The sequence below is a fragment of the Arvicanthis niloticus genome, chromosome 12 (genome assembly GCF_011762505.2).
Source record: "Arvicanthis niloticus isolate mArvNil1 chromosome 12, mArvNil1.pat.X, whole genome shotgun sequence".
In the NCBI taxonomy this organism is placed as follows: domain Eukaryota; kingdom Metazoa; phylum Chordata; class Mammalia; order Rodentia; family Muridae; genus Arvicanthis; species Arvicanthis niloticus.
The window spans coordinates 4,084,925-4,100,080 of NC_047669.1; the positions used below are offsets into that span (position 1 = coordinate 4,084,925).

At 45.7% G+C, this 15,156-nt stretch overlaps 1 protein-coding gene across 22 annotated transcripts in view; it reads right to left on the minus strand.

The window, feature by feature from the left end:
* Positions 1-11,024: 11,024 nt before the first annotated feature.
* Positions 11,025-15,156, minus strand: part of Tango2 (transport and golgi organization 2 homolog) — a 47,010-nt gene continuing 42,878 nt past the window's right edge. For 13 of the 22 annotated variants that reach the window (XM_034515442.2, XM_034515439.2, XM_034515443.2 and 10 more), the window contains 3 exons: positions 14,218-14,371; positions 12,858-12,962; positions 11,025-11,774 (listed from right to left, as the gene is read on the minus strand). In XM_034515442.2, coding sequence (XP_034371333.1) covers positions 11,654-11,774; positions 12,858-12,962; positions 14,218-14,371 — 380 coding nt within the window. In that variant the 3' untranslated portion in view covers positions 11,025-11,653. The other 9 variants (XM_034515445.2, XM_034515447.2, XM_076942622.1 and 6 more) reach the window with 6 other exon arrangements.

Here is a 15,156-nt window from a genome sequence, read left to right on the forward strand (position 1 = left end):
TTGGTGGAGCGCGACCAATCCCGGAGCACGGCCGCAGCGCATTGGGGGAACCGGGAGCGGGCTGAAGAGGCCGCCAATCGGCGGCGCGAGGCGCGCGCGGCCCAATTGCGAGGCGCTATGGAGGCCGCGTGGGCGGGACCAGCCGCAAGCCCAGAACAGCTAACGGCCGTCGCTCCGGGTGGGGCTGAGCTGCGGCCGCGGGGTGCGCCGGGAAAGAGGCGCGTAGAGGCTGCTGGGAGCCGGGGAGCGCGGGAGTGCGAGGAACGCTGGGAGCTGATCTGTGAGCCCGCCTCTGTTGAGCTCAGTAGTCACTTTTGAGTTTGAGAATGACAATGGAGCTCGGACTCTGGGTCGTCCCAAGGACTAAGCTGGAGATACACCCATCCTAGAAAGTCAACGAACGAACAAGATGCGCGATGCTGAGGACAGGAAAGGAGTTTTACTCGCAGTGTCACCACACCAGGAAGGACAAAGGTCTAACGACTAGAAATCTGTTCTATGTGCTTACAGCGTCCTCTGTCAAAAAAGGGAAGAGAAGCAGAGCCAGTTGAGGATCTTTTTGGTCTGGGATGGACTTTAGATCGGCTTTGCAGACCTGTGTCAGTGCCAAAGACTTACGCTGTTCAAGACTGATCTGACACCCGAGGTAGCAGTATGTAAGATTTAGGAAAATTCTTTAGGACGGAAGTGACTCAAAACCAAAATGGAGTTAGCCGGGACTGTTCCTGAGCCCTCCAAATCCCTACCCACAAACCATTACTTCATTGCATTACTTATGGACCCGGAACTAAGGTGGAGCTAAGTTATAGTAATACTAACCAGAACATCGAAAAGTTTAGCTTTTCTTTATGTTCTCATTCAAGTCAATAAATGTAATAAAAAACTATAGAAAACTGTCTTCTGTTGGCCAAACACTTTAGTAATTGCTGCTGGACATGAAAAATCATGGATGCTAAAAACAGGACTAAAAGGTGAAACGTTGAGGTTTCAAGTACACTTGAGTTAATGTTAAAAACACTGAGCTGTATCCCTACTGTTTGGGAGATTGCGTCTATTTTAACAAAGAAAAGTTTCTCCCCAAAATTCTTAGTAATTGCAAATAGCAAACAGTAGCTTTACCGTTAGGGAAAAACCCTAAAAGACTCCACTTTAAGAAAGGCCACCAGCTGTAGGAGGCAGAGGTCTGTGTGCTTAAAAATAGCACTAAAGGATCCTGGAATGTTAGCATACGGTGTTGTTCCTTTAAGGGAGGGAATGCCAAGAGAGGAGAGGGCAAAGAGAATCCATGGCAGAAATGGCAGGTTTTTATAGGAATCAGAAGCTAGGGGAAGGGAAGCCATGAGCTGGAGAGATTTAGGTTAGGGGATGGGGTGAAAAGAGCTGAGAGAAGCTACAGGTACTGAGTGAGCCTGGAGGCCTGTGGGTGCTTTGGAATGCTAGGAACCACAGACATTTGTCCTGAGCTGCTTTTGGACCAAAAACACTAGAACTTTTGACTGGAGTCCTGAGTACATTCAAACCTTTAAGGAAATGTGCACACTGGGAAGAACTAACATGGGAATGATGCTGAAGTCAGAACCTAACTGATGGAGACACAGCTTCCCAGCAAGCACAGAGAGACTTTAGACTTCAAGGAGTGGGAAATGGATCCAAGAAAGGAGAGAAAGTATGGAAAAAAGCTACTGTTTGGTACTCCAGTCAGTCTGACTGTTTTTAGGTTTCAGATATATGTGTATGAGTGTTTGCCTATAAATATGTATGTGTGCTGGATGCCCACAGAGGTCAAAAGAGGAAATTGAATCCCCAGGACTGGAATTACAGTGATTACAAACCACCACGTGGGTACTGGGACCAGAACCTGGGCCCTCTGTAGGAGGATCGAAGCCATCTCCCTAGCCCCCACAGCTGATTTTCTGTTTGACAATTAAGATAGTACAAATTGCAAGCATTTGTAAATAGAACTCTGGAGATACCTTGGCTTTATATTTCCCTCAGTAAGGATCATTCAGTATTGCTGATTTTATTCCTGCATGGTAATCTAGAAGTCCAAATAATAAAACTAAAGATAATTAAAGTGAGCAGTCAGCTTTAAGTGGAATTTAAATGCATTTAAGAGAAGAAATAAACCAAGCATGTGGCAGACATATCTCTGTGAGTCTGAGGCCAGCCAAGGCTACATAGTGAGACCCTGTCTCAAGAAAATAAATAAATCAGAATAAATAAAAAGGAAAGAGAAAAATGAACTGGGCAGTGGTGGCACACACCTTTATTCAGGAGACAGAGGCAGTATCTGGAGGCCAGCCTGGTCTACAGAGAGAGTTCCAGGACAGCCAGGGCTACACAGAGAAACCCTGTCTCAAAGACAACAAAAAGTTAATATGAGAGTTTTTTAAACTCTCAGAATCAAGATAATCAAGGTCAGGATGTTAACAAAATTTAGAGATGGTGTCAAAAGATAAATTCTAAAACTCTTTGTTAGCCCTCTGCTCCATCTGTCCTCTAGAAGAAAAGCAACAGCCTCCTCCTCCTCCATCACTCTCTGGGACTTGCTAACCATCGTGGATCTTCCACAAAACAGTTTTCTACCTTTAAACCCAGCACTTGGAAGGCAAAAGCAGGCAATATCAGTAAGTTTGAGGTCAGCCTGGTACAAAATTCCAGGACAACCAGAGCTACATAATGAGACCTTGTCTTGAAACTCCACCTCCCAAGAAATGAAATGAAAAGTTTCTGCCAGATGCAACATGATGAAATATCAAGCTGCTCTTCTGTTTCCAGATGCATTTTACATTTTATTTTTGTGTTTTCTTTTTCAGACAAAGTTTCTCTGTGTAGCCCTGGCTGTCCTGGAACTCCCTCTGTAGACCAGGCTGGCCTCAGACTCACAGACATCAGCTGGTCTTCAGTGCTGGGATTAAAGGAATGTGCCACCACTGCCTGGTTTATGGTTTTGTTTTTAATGTACATTGGTGCTTTGCCTGCATGTTCGTCTGTGTGAAATGTGCCAGATGCCCTGGAACTGGAGTTATAGACAGCTGTGAGCTGCCATGTGGGTTCTGGGAACCAAACTCGGGTCCTCTAGAAGAGCTCAAACTCTGCTCTCAAATGCTGAACCATCTCTCTGTGCTTAAGTTTTTTTTTTTTTTTTTTTTTTTTGGTTTTTCGATACAGGGTTTCTCTGTGTAGCCCTGGCTGTCCTGGAACTCACTCTGTAGACCAGGCTGGCCTCGAACTCAGAAATCCGCCTGCCTCTGCCTCCCAAGTGCTGGGATCAAAGGCCTGTGCCACCACCACCCAGCAAGTTATTTTTTAAAGAATTTTTTTGTGTGTGTGATTCAGTGTTTAGCCTACATGTATGTATGAGCACCAGGTACTTGCCTAGTACCTGTGAGTTGAGTAGAGGGCACCAGATTTCCTGAAACCCGAGTTACACCAGTGACTAAACACCATATAGGTGCTGGGGACCAAACCCTGGTCCTCTGCAAGAGCAACAAGTGTTCTTAACAGCAGAACCATCTCTCTAGCCCATGATGCTATTTTTTTTATTTTAATTTGTATTTTATTGTTATGTATATGGATGATTTGCCTGTGTGTATGTCTGTGTACCATGTACATGCCAGGTACCTCTGAAAGCCAAAAGAAGGTGTTGGCTTCCCTCTTGGAATTATAGATGGTTTTAAGCCACCATGTGGGTGCTGGGAATTGAACCCAGGTCCTCTGAAGAGTAGCTAATGCTCTTATCCCTCCAGCCCCCACTACCCTCACCATGATGCTATTTTTAAAATAGATAATAAATGCTCTGGCCACAGCTTACCATCATTGGTCCTAACACTGGGACTCAAGTGTAGCATGCACTACTGAGTAACAGTCTTTAACTATTTGATAGCCTCCCAATTCTTCAGGGGACTACAAAACACAATCACAGTGTTAACATATGAGTATTTTGTCTCCCAATTTTCCTACTAAGATAGGTTCATTGCCCAAGGTTATTTGCTAAAACATTCTGTAAAGGGCAATTTTTTTTAAAGATTTATTTATTTATTTATTTATTTATTTATTTATTTAAACAAGTACACTGTAGCCGTCTTCAGACACACCAGAAGAGGACATCAAATCCCACTACAGATGGTTGTGAGCCACCATGTGGTTGCTGGGAATTGAACTCAGGACCTCTGAAAGAGCAGTCAGTGCTCTTAACCGCTGAGCCATCTCTCCAGCCCCCATAAAGGGCAATTTTTAAATTTATTTATTTATCTATTGTAGGCTTATGTATGTTTGTGAGTGCCTTTGTTCAGTGGTGTACATGTGGAGTTCAGAGAACAATTTTATGGAATCAGTTCTCTATTTCTATCTTGTGGGTTCTGGGAATCCAATTCAGATTGTTACACTTGGCAGCAGATGCCTGCAGAACCATCTAGTCAGCCCAAAAAAGACTTTTTGGGGTATGTGTGTGTAATTCAATTCAGAAGACAACTGAATTGAATTGAGTTGAGTCTTTCTTTCTACTATGTGGGCCCCATAGATTGAACTCAGGTTACCAGGCTTGGCAACAGTGCTGTACTCACCATGTGATGGCTAACATTATGTGAATGACTAACTTAATGCTTAAAAGTTTAAAATATCTGTGCTTAGGTGACCTAAAAAGCAAAATTAGACTTCCAAATGTCAAGGGCTGTTAGGGTTATTTTTTTTTAACTGTTTCTACTTCTGTAAACAAGCTTGCTTTACACAAGAGGACCTTCTGCTTGCAACTTGGTGTTCTTTGGCTTTATAAAGTACACTTAGGTGGCTGAGTGCTGCATTTAGGAGTCCTGAGTCCTGGGTGTAGTAGGCTCGATACTACTATCTGAATAAAAGCCTCTTCTTTGTTAGAGTTGATTAATGATCAGACTGGTGATTTCTACATGACGCCAGCCCATGACAACTGAGCCATCTCAGAGATTGCCCTAAACTCCAAAAATGAGACTTTAAAGAAATCCAAGCAGCAACCAGGCATAGTGGTGCACACATTTAATCTTAACATTTTAGAAAGCAGAATCATGTAGGTCTCTGTGAGTTCCAGGCTGCATAATGAGACCTGGACTTTAAAAAAAAAAAAAAAAAAAAAAAATCTGGCACTGAGTGGATCAGCAGCAGCAGCTCTGCACCCAACCTCACAAAACCCAGAGGAAGCGGGGCTCCCAGGAGCTCTAACCCGGGCAGTATCTCAGATAAAAAATTAATCACCCGTGATATCTGCTGTTAGGAGTTCTAATCTTGATGCTGGCCTCTGGACTTCTACTACTCAGACCTTCGATGGGCCTTTGACAAGGACATCAAACAGCTAGAGATTGACATCACTAATCTGAAGAAATCCCTCATTTCGCTGTCTGATGCGATCTCCAAAACTTGCAAAGGACTTTATTGGATTTGATTTTCTCTTTTACAATAGAAAAGACTGTGTACAGCTCTAGACTGTGTACAGCCCTTAAAGAAGAATGCTGCTTTGACATAGACAAAACAGGGATGATTAAAGAGAGCATGAAAAAGGCCAGAGAAGGTCTTGAGAAAAGACAGAGAAAGAGAAAAATGAGAGCTTGTAGAAGAATTGGTTTTCAACCTTTCCATGATTGTCAACCCTACTTCCTTCTATCTTGGGACCATTAATTGGGTTATTTTTGCTTATTTCTTTTGGTCCCTGGGCCTTAAATAGGCTGACTAACTTTGTGAAACAACAGATAGATAATCTGATAGCAAAATCTATTCAGATACATTATCATAAGTTAGCTATGAAGGACCACGAGACTCAAGATGAGTTCCCAAATCCCATCTCCACCCAACCTAAAAGAAGGGACTTCCAGCCCTAGACCAAGCAGAGAGGGACCACCCAGAACCCCCTCTGACTGGCATTCTGAATTCTTGCTTAGGCTGTGAGGCTAAGCACTGCAAGGAAATATAAATAAAAGTTTAAAATATGTTTCTGGGTTCCCTGAGGGACAAGCCTGACTGCATAGGGGTTGATATCAAAAGTATCCCCTCTCCAGGAAAAAGACATCAGGATGGGTATGGCCTTCATGCCTCACTGGACGATAGGAGGACCGGAGCCATTACAAGGTCCCCTTTAATTACTGGAGGTCAGGCCTCTATCCCCGCCTTGGCAAGATTAGAATCGCCACAACCCTTCTATACTTGGAGAAGGGAGGAGATGTCAGGGGCAGCCCTGCTTATACACTGAAGGCCTAAAATCAGCCATAAGCCTAACATCAGCAATAGGCCTGACATACATGCCCGCTAACACAAAGTCTTGGGTCTCTGTGGAAAAACACAGAAACAGATAGCTATAAGATATTGTAAACAGGCAGCTTTGGTGGAAATTTACCAGCCTGAGTAGTCATAGACCTTGTAAATAGGCAGCCTTGGCGGGTAGTACCAACTTAGAAAAGGACAAGTGAATCATAAGCGGAGTCATAGTGACCTGTCCCCTGAACCTTTACCCAGCTGATACCCTGTTCTGGAAGATATCTGTACTCCCTCCTAACACCTATGCTTCTGTGTCATCCACATCCCCACATCCTGCATTTTTGTGTTTATAACCCCTGTGTTAAAAAGTAAAAATTATGATTTGATAATTTAAAAAATGAAAAAAAAATTCAATGAAAAAAAAATCCAAGCAGATGTCATCTGCCTTCAACAGCGCTTAGTTTAACAATGCATAAATTGCTATGTTGTCAAAAATTTGGATTCTACTATAATAAGTTGATAATTTGTTTATATGTTGCTTTGTCTCATGATTTTTTCTTTGTTTTTTGCCACCTTCATCATCTTTTTGTTTGTTTGTTTGTTTTTGTTTTTCGAGGACAGGGTTTCTCTGTGTAGTCCTGGCTGTCCTGGAACTCACTCTGTAGACCAGGCTGGCCTCGAACTCAGAAATCCACCTGCCTCTGCCTCCCAAGTGCTGGGATTAAAGGTGTGCACCACCACTGCCCAGGACAGGCTTTATCTTAAAGACAGACTTTCCTATAGTAAAACAAGATTCTGTCCTAAAGGATTTTTCCAAAATAGAAAATGAAAGGTGAAGACACTTAGCACTGAACTGACTCCTGGTCAGAGGTTTGAGTGTTTCATTTTCTGGGTGTTTTGGGTTGGTGTTTGGTATCTTTGTTTTTGAGACAGGGTCTCTTTGTGTAACTCGGATCGCCCTGAACTTACTATGTAGATCACCCAGCCTTGAACTCTGCCTGCCTTCTGAGTGCTGTTATTAAAGTCCTATACTACCATGGCAGACCGTCTGTCTGTCTGTCTGTCTGTCTGTCTGTCTCCCCCTCCCCTCTGTGTGTGTGTGTGTGTGTGTGTGTGTGTGTGTGTGTGTGTTCTGTAAAGTGCAAGGCATGCACGGGCCAGAAAAACCTGTGGAGTTGCTTCTCTTTTTCTGTAGTTTTCAGGGATTGAACTATAAGCACCAGCAAGGACTTTTACTGTCCAAGCCATCTCACTGATCGGAGATTTCACTTTAAACAGGTGTCTGCCCAAGACATGGTTAGGAAAAGGGGGCTTCCCTTACCTTGCAGGCATGGGGGCCTGAGCTCAGTTTTCAGAACCCTTGTGAAAAAGGGACTGGGTGGAACGGCATGTGTTTGTAGTTCCAGCACTCACTGGCTGAGCGATGAGTTCCTGGAGTTCACTGGCCAACAAACTTACTTGGCAAGTTCCAGGCCAGTGAGGGAGGTGGTGGACGGTCCTAAACTCTCTGACTTCCATGTTCATGTGCATACATTACTAATACCAAAAGACAGGAAGTGCAGGGAGTGAGGAAGAGTGCAGTTTGAATATCTGAGAGGATTTCTTCAGGCATAGGAACAGTGGATAGATAGGTGCTGTGTCTGTGAACAGTGGGAGGGACTTGGGGCCATTGTGTTGAAGGCAGAGTACCAGGCATATGAGACCTGCAATGGAAAGGTGGGGCTTGCAGCAGCAGGCAGTCTGTAAGCAACAACTTGTCTTTGTCTCTGCTTCCTCACCTGTGTGGTAACTAAGGGACCAGAAAGCTCTTTCGAGCAGGGTTCCTCATAGGTAAAGCTGTATTCCTTTCTTCAAGCTACCCCAGCAAACACAGTGGGAATGAATACCCTATTCAGAGGAATATTTGCTTTATTGGGGGTTTGGTTTTGACTAAAGTTTTAATTTTATGAAACAGGGTCTCACTAGGTAGCCCAGGCTGGCCTCAAACTTTCTTTTTCTTTTCTCTTTTGAGTCAGGGTTTCTCTGTGTAGCCCTGGCTATCCTGGAACTATGTAGACCAAGCTGGCCTCAAACTCAGAGATCTGTCTCTGCCTCCTGCGTGCTGGGATTAAAGGTGTGTACCGCTGCCTGGCTTGGTCTCAAACTTTCTGTATAGCCTTCCTGCCTCAGTCTCTGGAGTGCTAAGATCATAGGCATACATCACTACATTTGGCTTGTTTTCCTTTTGGGAGATGACTGAGGTCTTAATCTGGAGTGTCAGGGCTGCTAGACAAGACTAACTCTGAGCTAGATGCCATGAGCTAGGTGCCCACCAATATGGCAGATACTTTTAGAGCTTTGGAGGCTGGATGTCTGAATGGAGATGGCAGCAAGGCTGTGCTCCCTCCATCCAGACATCCTGTGCAAGCTCCAGGTGCACCTTGACTGCTGTAGAACTCCAGCATGCATGCACTTGTATCTGCATGTGCCTGTATCACCATTCCTTTTATATAGGTCACAGCTGCCCAGTGGCAGACAGATCTCAGAGAGTTCAAGGCCACCTTGGTCTACAGAGTAAATTCTAGGACAACCGAGGCTACACAGAGAAACTCTGTCTAGAAAATAAATAAATAAATAAATAAATATTTGGATAGCAACCTTAGGTTGTCATCATTATCTCTACAAAGACCATCTCTAGACAGTCATACTTTGAAGGACTGGGGTGAGGATTTCCTTTTTGGGAGGACAAAACTTAGTCCATAAAAGAAGCTGCACTTTTGGGCCACCCTTCCACAGGAGGTCACTGGGAAACTCCAGGCTGACTTTGTAGAGTGAAAAATTATAAAGGCCATTTTATGAAATATGTGTAGATTTTTCGCCTTACAGAACTTGGAACTGAAAATAAGATTTCAGGCCTTCACATTCCAGGTGAAGGACACTTGCTGGATTACATTCCCCAAGCCTCGCCCAAGGCAGGAAGGCATTCCTGACTACAGATAAAAGATGCTACCACCTAGGTGGGGCTATAACCCTATAGCCGGAAAAAGTAAAGATAGTAATCTGAAATGGCAGGATAGGACACAATAGCATGGTGAAACCACATTTTTGAGAAGAATGAGTGTGCAGAGTGATCTCACATGACTCTAGATCATTTGGGCTAGATTCTCTGAAATGTTCCACTGTTCTTGGTTACCCCTCCCTTGGTCTTCCCAGTGCTATGTTCAAAATTTGTAAAACAACCAATCATGTGTAGGCGCGCAAAAATGCAACCATTCATGTGTAAGCGCGCGAAAATGCCTTCCTCCCCCGACCCCATGCTATAAAAGACCCTTTAACCCACCACTTGGGGCCAAAAAACCTGCTCTTGGAGCTAAAGAGCTTATCGTTTTTTGACCGCCGGCTCCTCCCCTAATAAACCTCTGCTGATTGCATCCAGGTATGGTTTCTTGTGTTTTTTGGGTGGTCGCAATGTCCTAAGACTTGAGTAAGGGTCTCCGGAGTTTGGAGCTCTTCAACTTGGGGCAGAGAGGACTCTATGACAAGGGTTTAGAATGCTTTTACTGGCTGCACAGCAGGACAGAGGTAGACTAGACATCTGAGGGGTTCCCGTGAGAGTAGGAATTGGTATAGAACAAGGGTGCAGGATATACAACCTGTGAGGCTCAGCCAATGTGACACTCCGTATCTCTCTTCTTAGGCCCCTTCAACCTTAGTTTGAATCAAGTAGTATTTCTCCTGGACCCCAGAGGAAGACGGTAGAGACAGGAAGGGTAAAGTCAGGCTCTTACTCTTCCCTAGAGGGACCAGCAACTAACCACATTCAGTCTGGAATACCCAGTTCAGAACCATCCTGGGCTCACTACTCCAAATACCAAGACAAGGGGGCCTGAGCTATGGAGCCTGTGGCTGGTAGGGCAGAGGAGCATGGTTCCCAAGGCCTAGGGCTAAAAACGCCCCCTTGACCTCTACCTCTACCATTCTCTGGGCTATCTCTCTTTTTTTTTTTTTTTTTTTTTTTTTTTTTTGGTTTTTCGAGACAGGGTTTCTCTGTGTAGCCCTGGCTGTCCTGGAACTCACTCTGTAGACCAGGCTGGCCTTGAACTCAGAAATCCACCTGCCTCTGCTATCTCTTCTTCTAGGGCCTTCTTATGAACCAAAGGATGCTAGGGACTCTGATGAATCCCTGGTGGTGGCAGCTCACTCTGTAGTCACAAATAGGCTTGATCTGCAGGCATTCATCAGTGCTCCAGAGCTTACATAAAAAGATTCTCAAATGGGCATCTGATCCACCATGACAGTTCCAGTTCTGACTGTTGCCACCACACAAAGGAAAATTCTGAAACACCCTTAACTTGTAGTGAGATTTTTTTTTTAAAACCCAGTTATGTTATGTGAATGTTTTGGTTTTAATCTCAGGTGTGGGATAAAAGGCTGCTTCAGAGCAGGTGACTATGATTTGCTTCACGCACTAGCAGGGGCATGATTTTTGCCAGTTACAGATAGTTTAATTCTGGGGACAATGGAGAGGGTACAAATGAGAGACCCCAGAGAGGGCCTGAGGAGGCTGCTGCTCGTGGTTGCTGATGTTGCTGTTTGATGAGAAGTTGGAAATATCCTAACAATGAAGACTGAACTTGACCCGAGGAACTCAATGCCCCTATCAGTAGTCAGTAGCTGAAAGAGGTCCATGCCCCCTTTCCCCTCTAACCATCTTTCTCTCCTACCTACTGTTGAGAGGTTGAAAGGGATTAGGGTACAATAAGGATGGAAGGCAGTAAGAGATATAAGAACCCAATAAAATAGTTTTTAAAAAAAGCCAACACTCATTACAACCTTAAAGTTTTATTATCAACTGTGCACACTCAAGTTCACATTCCTATAGTGTACAGCTTATAACAAGGGCAATGGGAGATGGCAGGGGTTGGTTAAGCCACTCGTTGAGATGGTCTTGTTCAGAACCCTCAACCCTGGGCAAGCAGGGGTCTAAGAGATCCCAGGGTCCATACTACAGGACTCAGTAAATGCAAATGCACACTGGGTCCTCGTGCATGCAGAGCCACTGAACACACATGAACACAAATACAGGATCTCCAGTTTCTATTAAAAGTCTGCTTTTGTTACCTGTCCAGGGAACAGATCCACTGACCAAACATGTGAGGTGAGAGGCATAACCCTGCTCATCAGTCAGGTGCACATGTGTGTGTACATGGTGGTGGTGGGGTTGAGCAATAGGTCTGTGCGTTCACATGACATACCTAGGCCTGACTCAGACCTTGCATTTAACTCTGTCATTCTCCACTGGTACAAAGAGAAACCCTGAGCTGAGTATGAGGACACAAATCAGAACAACCTGGTCCTAGCAACGCTGGCTGAGCCACAGACATGCAGGGTGGTCATGAAGGGGCCCTGTCTATGCTGGCCCTTGAGGAACAGCATCCTAGGAACCTGGCAGGGGCTAACTCTGTAGTGTGAACTCGTAGGTGTTGGTCTCCCAGCGGGACGTGTCTTTGTCCAGCATGCTTCGTTCTGTGAAGGTCACATGGCCATCTGCATCCACAAGGATGATGGTGTTGGTTCTGAAAGAAAGCATCCTTTAACCCCAGCCCCTTTCAGAGCCATGGCTGGGACCCGACCTGAGGCAGGAAGGGTACCCATCACACCCAGGGCCTGAGCTAGCCACTCAGCTCTGCCATCAGGTGGGCTATTTAAATAATAGCCTCAACTTTGCATCTGCCCCGCCCCTGGCCAGTACATACTGGGAGAGTCATATTACTGTTGCTCTATAACACTTCTGCCTGGCCTGGCCTTTTTCCATAGCAAGAACCAATCCACAGGCTGGATGGTAGTGGTCTATTCCTTTAATCCCAGCATTCAGGAGGCAGAGGCAGGTGAATCTCTGAGTTGGAGGCCAGCCTGATCTACAGAGCAAGTACCAGGATGGCCAGGTCTACACAGAGAAATTCTCCTTGAAAAACCAAAAAAAAAAAAAAAAAAAAAAAAAAAAAAAAAAAAGTACCAATTAACCACATTCCTTACAGGGTGGTCCCAGATCTGACCCCACCAGCAGTACAGGTAGTACACCAGGCTCTAGATACCTGGCCATGTTTGGCTGTCCAAGAACAAGAAGTTAAGCTCTCGACCACTTGGGGTACATGATCCGTTTACCTATAAATCTCCCTGATCTCCTTTCTCCTCCACTGGCCCAGGCTAAGTCAGGTGGCTCACTTGCTTCTTCCTTTATCCCACCCTAGAGTAGGTTCTCACGTGTGAGCTCCTGCCCTTCAGAAGGGTTGGCACATATAGGAAAGAGCAGCTCATAGCTGCCATCCAGCATGCAAATCATGGACTCTAGAAAATCAGTGCCAGGGCATCTGGCAACCAATGTCTGCCAGCAGAAACATTCCAAATCCCACCTCTTGCTTCTTTGAACAGATGAGGCCACCAGAAGTCCCACCTAGGACACAAAGACAGCTTCAGAAGACCAGAGCTCTGACCCGCCTGACCTATGCACATTACCTATAGGATCTGATCAACCTACAGTTAAGTCTGAAGAGGCTCTAGAATGCACTGAATCAGGGGTGGTGCCTAGCCATGGCCAGCTGTGTTGTGGGGGACACCCAATGGGAAGTGAATGTGCCCAGGAGTCCCAGCCTCATCACCTGGTGCCATAGGTGGCACAGCGGACACACACAGCTGCATACTTGCTCAGTATTGGCTGTACATACTCCTGGCCCTGGTCCTCAATGGCTGGGTCTGGTAGCTGTCTGGAAGAATAGAAGGTCAGAGAAGCTGTTAGTCCCTACTGCCTGTCTGTAGCTTGTGTATATGGGGACCCCTATAAGCTATGCTAGCTGTCTGAGATTCTAAGGAGCCCTGTGCGGTGAGGAGCCACAGGTATAGGCTTATTTATAACTTTTCTACTTGGCTCCTTGTACTTTGTCACCCTTCCATTCCAACACTAAGCCTAGGTATCCAGATGGTACAAACATTCTCTATTGTGTCTTAATGGTACCCTGTGGGCATCTGTCCATACACAAGAGCCCCCCCCCCAAAAAAAAACCCTGAGACTTAACAACCAGCACAACTTGTACCATAACTGTAGTTATCAATAAGAAAAGCCAGAGCCATAATTGGCCTGCTCAAGTGATAGAGGACCATGTGGGCACACGGCTGAGCAAAGCCCAGCACAGACTCCCAAGAGAAAATCTGGTGCTGAGGCTAGAGAATGATGCTATGGTTCAAGGTCCGTAGTATGGGGGAGGAGGGAGTGCACAAGGGTCAAGGCAGTCCTCACCCTGTAGAGGGTGGCAGCATGGTGGGGGTGGGGCTCCTCTGAGAAATCCAAGGTGAGCAAGATGGAAGGACACTGGGTCATCTGGGCAGAAAGTGGCCAAGCTTAGATGAGAATGGGAAGATGCACACGGCTGTGAAGGGATACCTGTCAGCACTGTGGACACCAGGATGCTTGGCTTGGATGGCTAAAGCCCAAGGGCCCTGAGTCTGAGGGTACCCCATGAAGGAAGCCATGAGCATGAAAGAGGGTGTGTGTGGGGGGGTTGTTTCTTCCAGGGACAGGTGTGTCTTTGCCCACTGATTAGCTCCAAGGTCACTGGAAACAGGGCAAAGCAAACAATGTCAAACCCTAGGCCTGTTCTGACTGGCTTCTAGATTCTCTGGCTCTTCTCCCTAAGGTTTGCTGAGTAGCTAAAACCTTCTGGAATATAACACTGGCCCTCCTTGTTAAGAGGGAGGCCAAACCTCAGAGAACACCAAATCTCCCAGAGCACAGGCCCCTGGATGCACCATCTCTTATTATCTAGGGCCCCACTGGAAACCCTGACTGCTTCCCCAAGAGGAATAGGCTTGAGTCTTAAGGATGTAGAGAAATAAGTCAGATAAGGCATTCCTATAGTTGATGAGCCAATCTGCTTGCCTTCACAGACCTTGAAGGTAGCAGAGCCTGCCTTCTTCCCTGCTCTAGACTAGTGCTGGCTGCCCCAGAGGGTCTTGCTCACTTACGCCTCCTCATTGTTGAGGACATCTAGGAGCTGGGTGACAAGGGCGTCCTTAGGGAGTGCCTCGCTCTGCTTCACCACATCCATGAAGAGTTGTTTGCCAAAGCACAGCTTCTTCCAGGGTGTCTCCAGCAGGGCATTGCTTAGCCCATAGGTTCCTATAGGAAGAAGGTCAGCCTGGCCATGCAGAGGCCATGGGTGGCTGGGGCAGATGGCTTACAGTCAAGCATCCCAAACAAGGCTCCAGTAGAAGCCAAATCTGATGTAGGTCCAGCTGAGAACCTAGAACATCACTCTGGCTCTTCTGCAGCCCCCAAACCCCTAACGGCACTGCTTTTTCTTTCTGGATTAGTTTGGAAGACTATTCCATAATGGAGCCAGGCAATTCACAAAGAATGGAGTTGGACCTAACCTCACACCCTATGCAAAAATTACCCCAAAGCCAAAAAGATGGTTCAGTGGGTAAAGGCACCTGACACCAAGCTTGATGACCTGAGCTTAAGCTCTGGGACCTATGGGGTGGAAAGAGAGAACTGACTCCTGCAGGTTTGCCCTTTGACCTCCACATGCAAACTGAGGCACGGGCACACAGGCATGTATATGCACACACACATGCACAACAAAGAAATGTTTGAGGCAAGTTTGTTTATATGAGACCTATCTCCAAAAACCACTTTAGGATCAAATATGGTTAGGATCAAATGTGGTGGCATGTATCTATAATTCTAAACTCAGGTGGCTGAGGCAAGATTTGGCAAGTTTGAGGTCAGCCTATGTAGATGAATTCAGGTCAGCCTGGGCTGAGTGAGATTGTGTCACAAAGTGAGCGCACGTGCTAGCATACGCACATGCACACGCACGGTAAATACATTTTTTTTAAAAGAAAAAGCTTCATGACCCAGAGAGCAATGACTTATTAGGTAAGACAACACAAGCATATCAA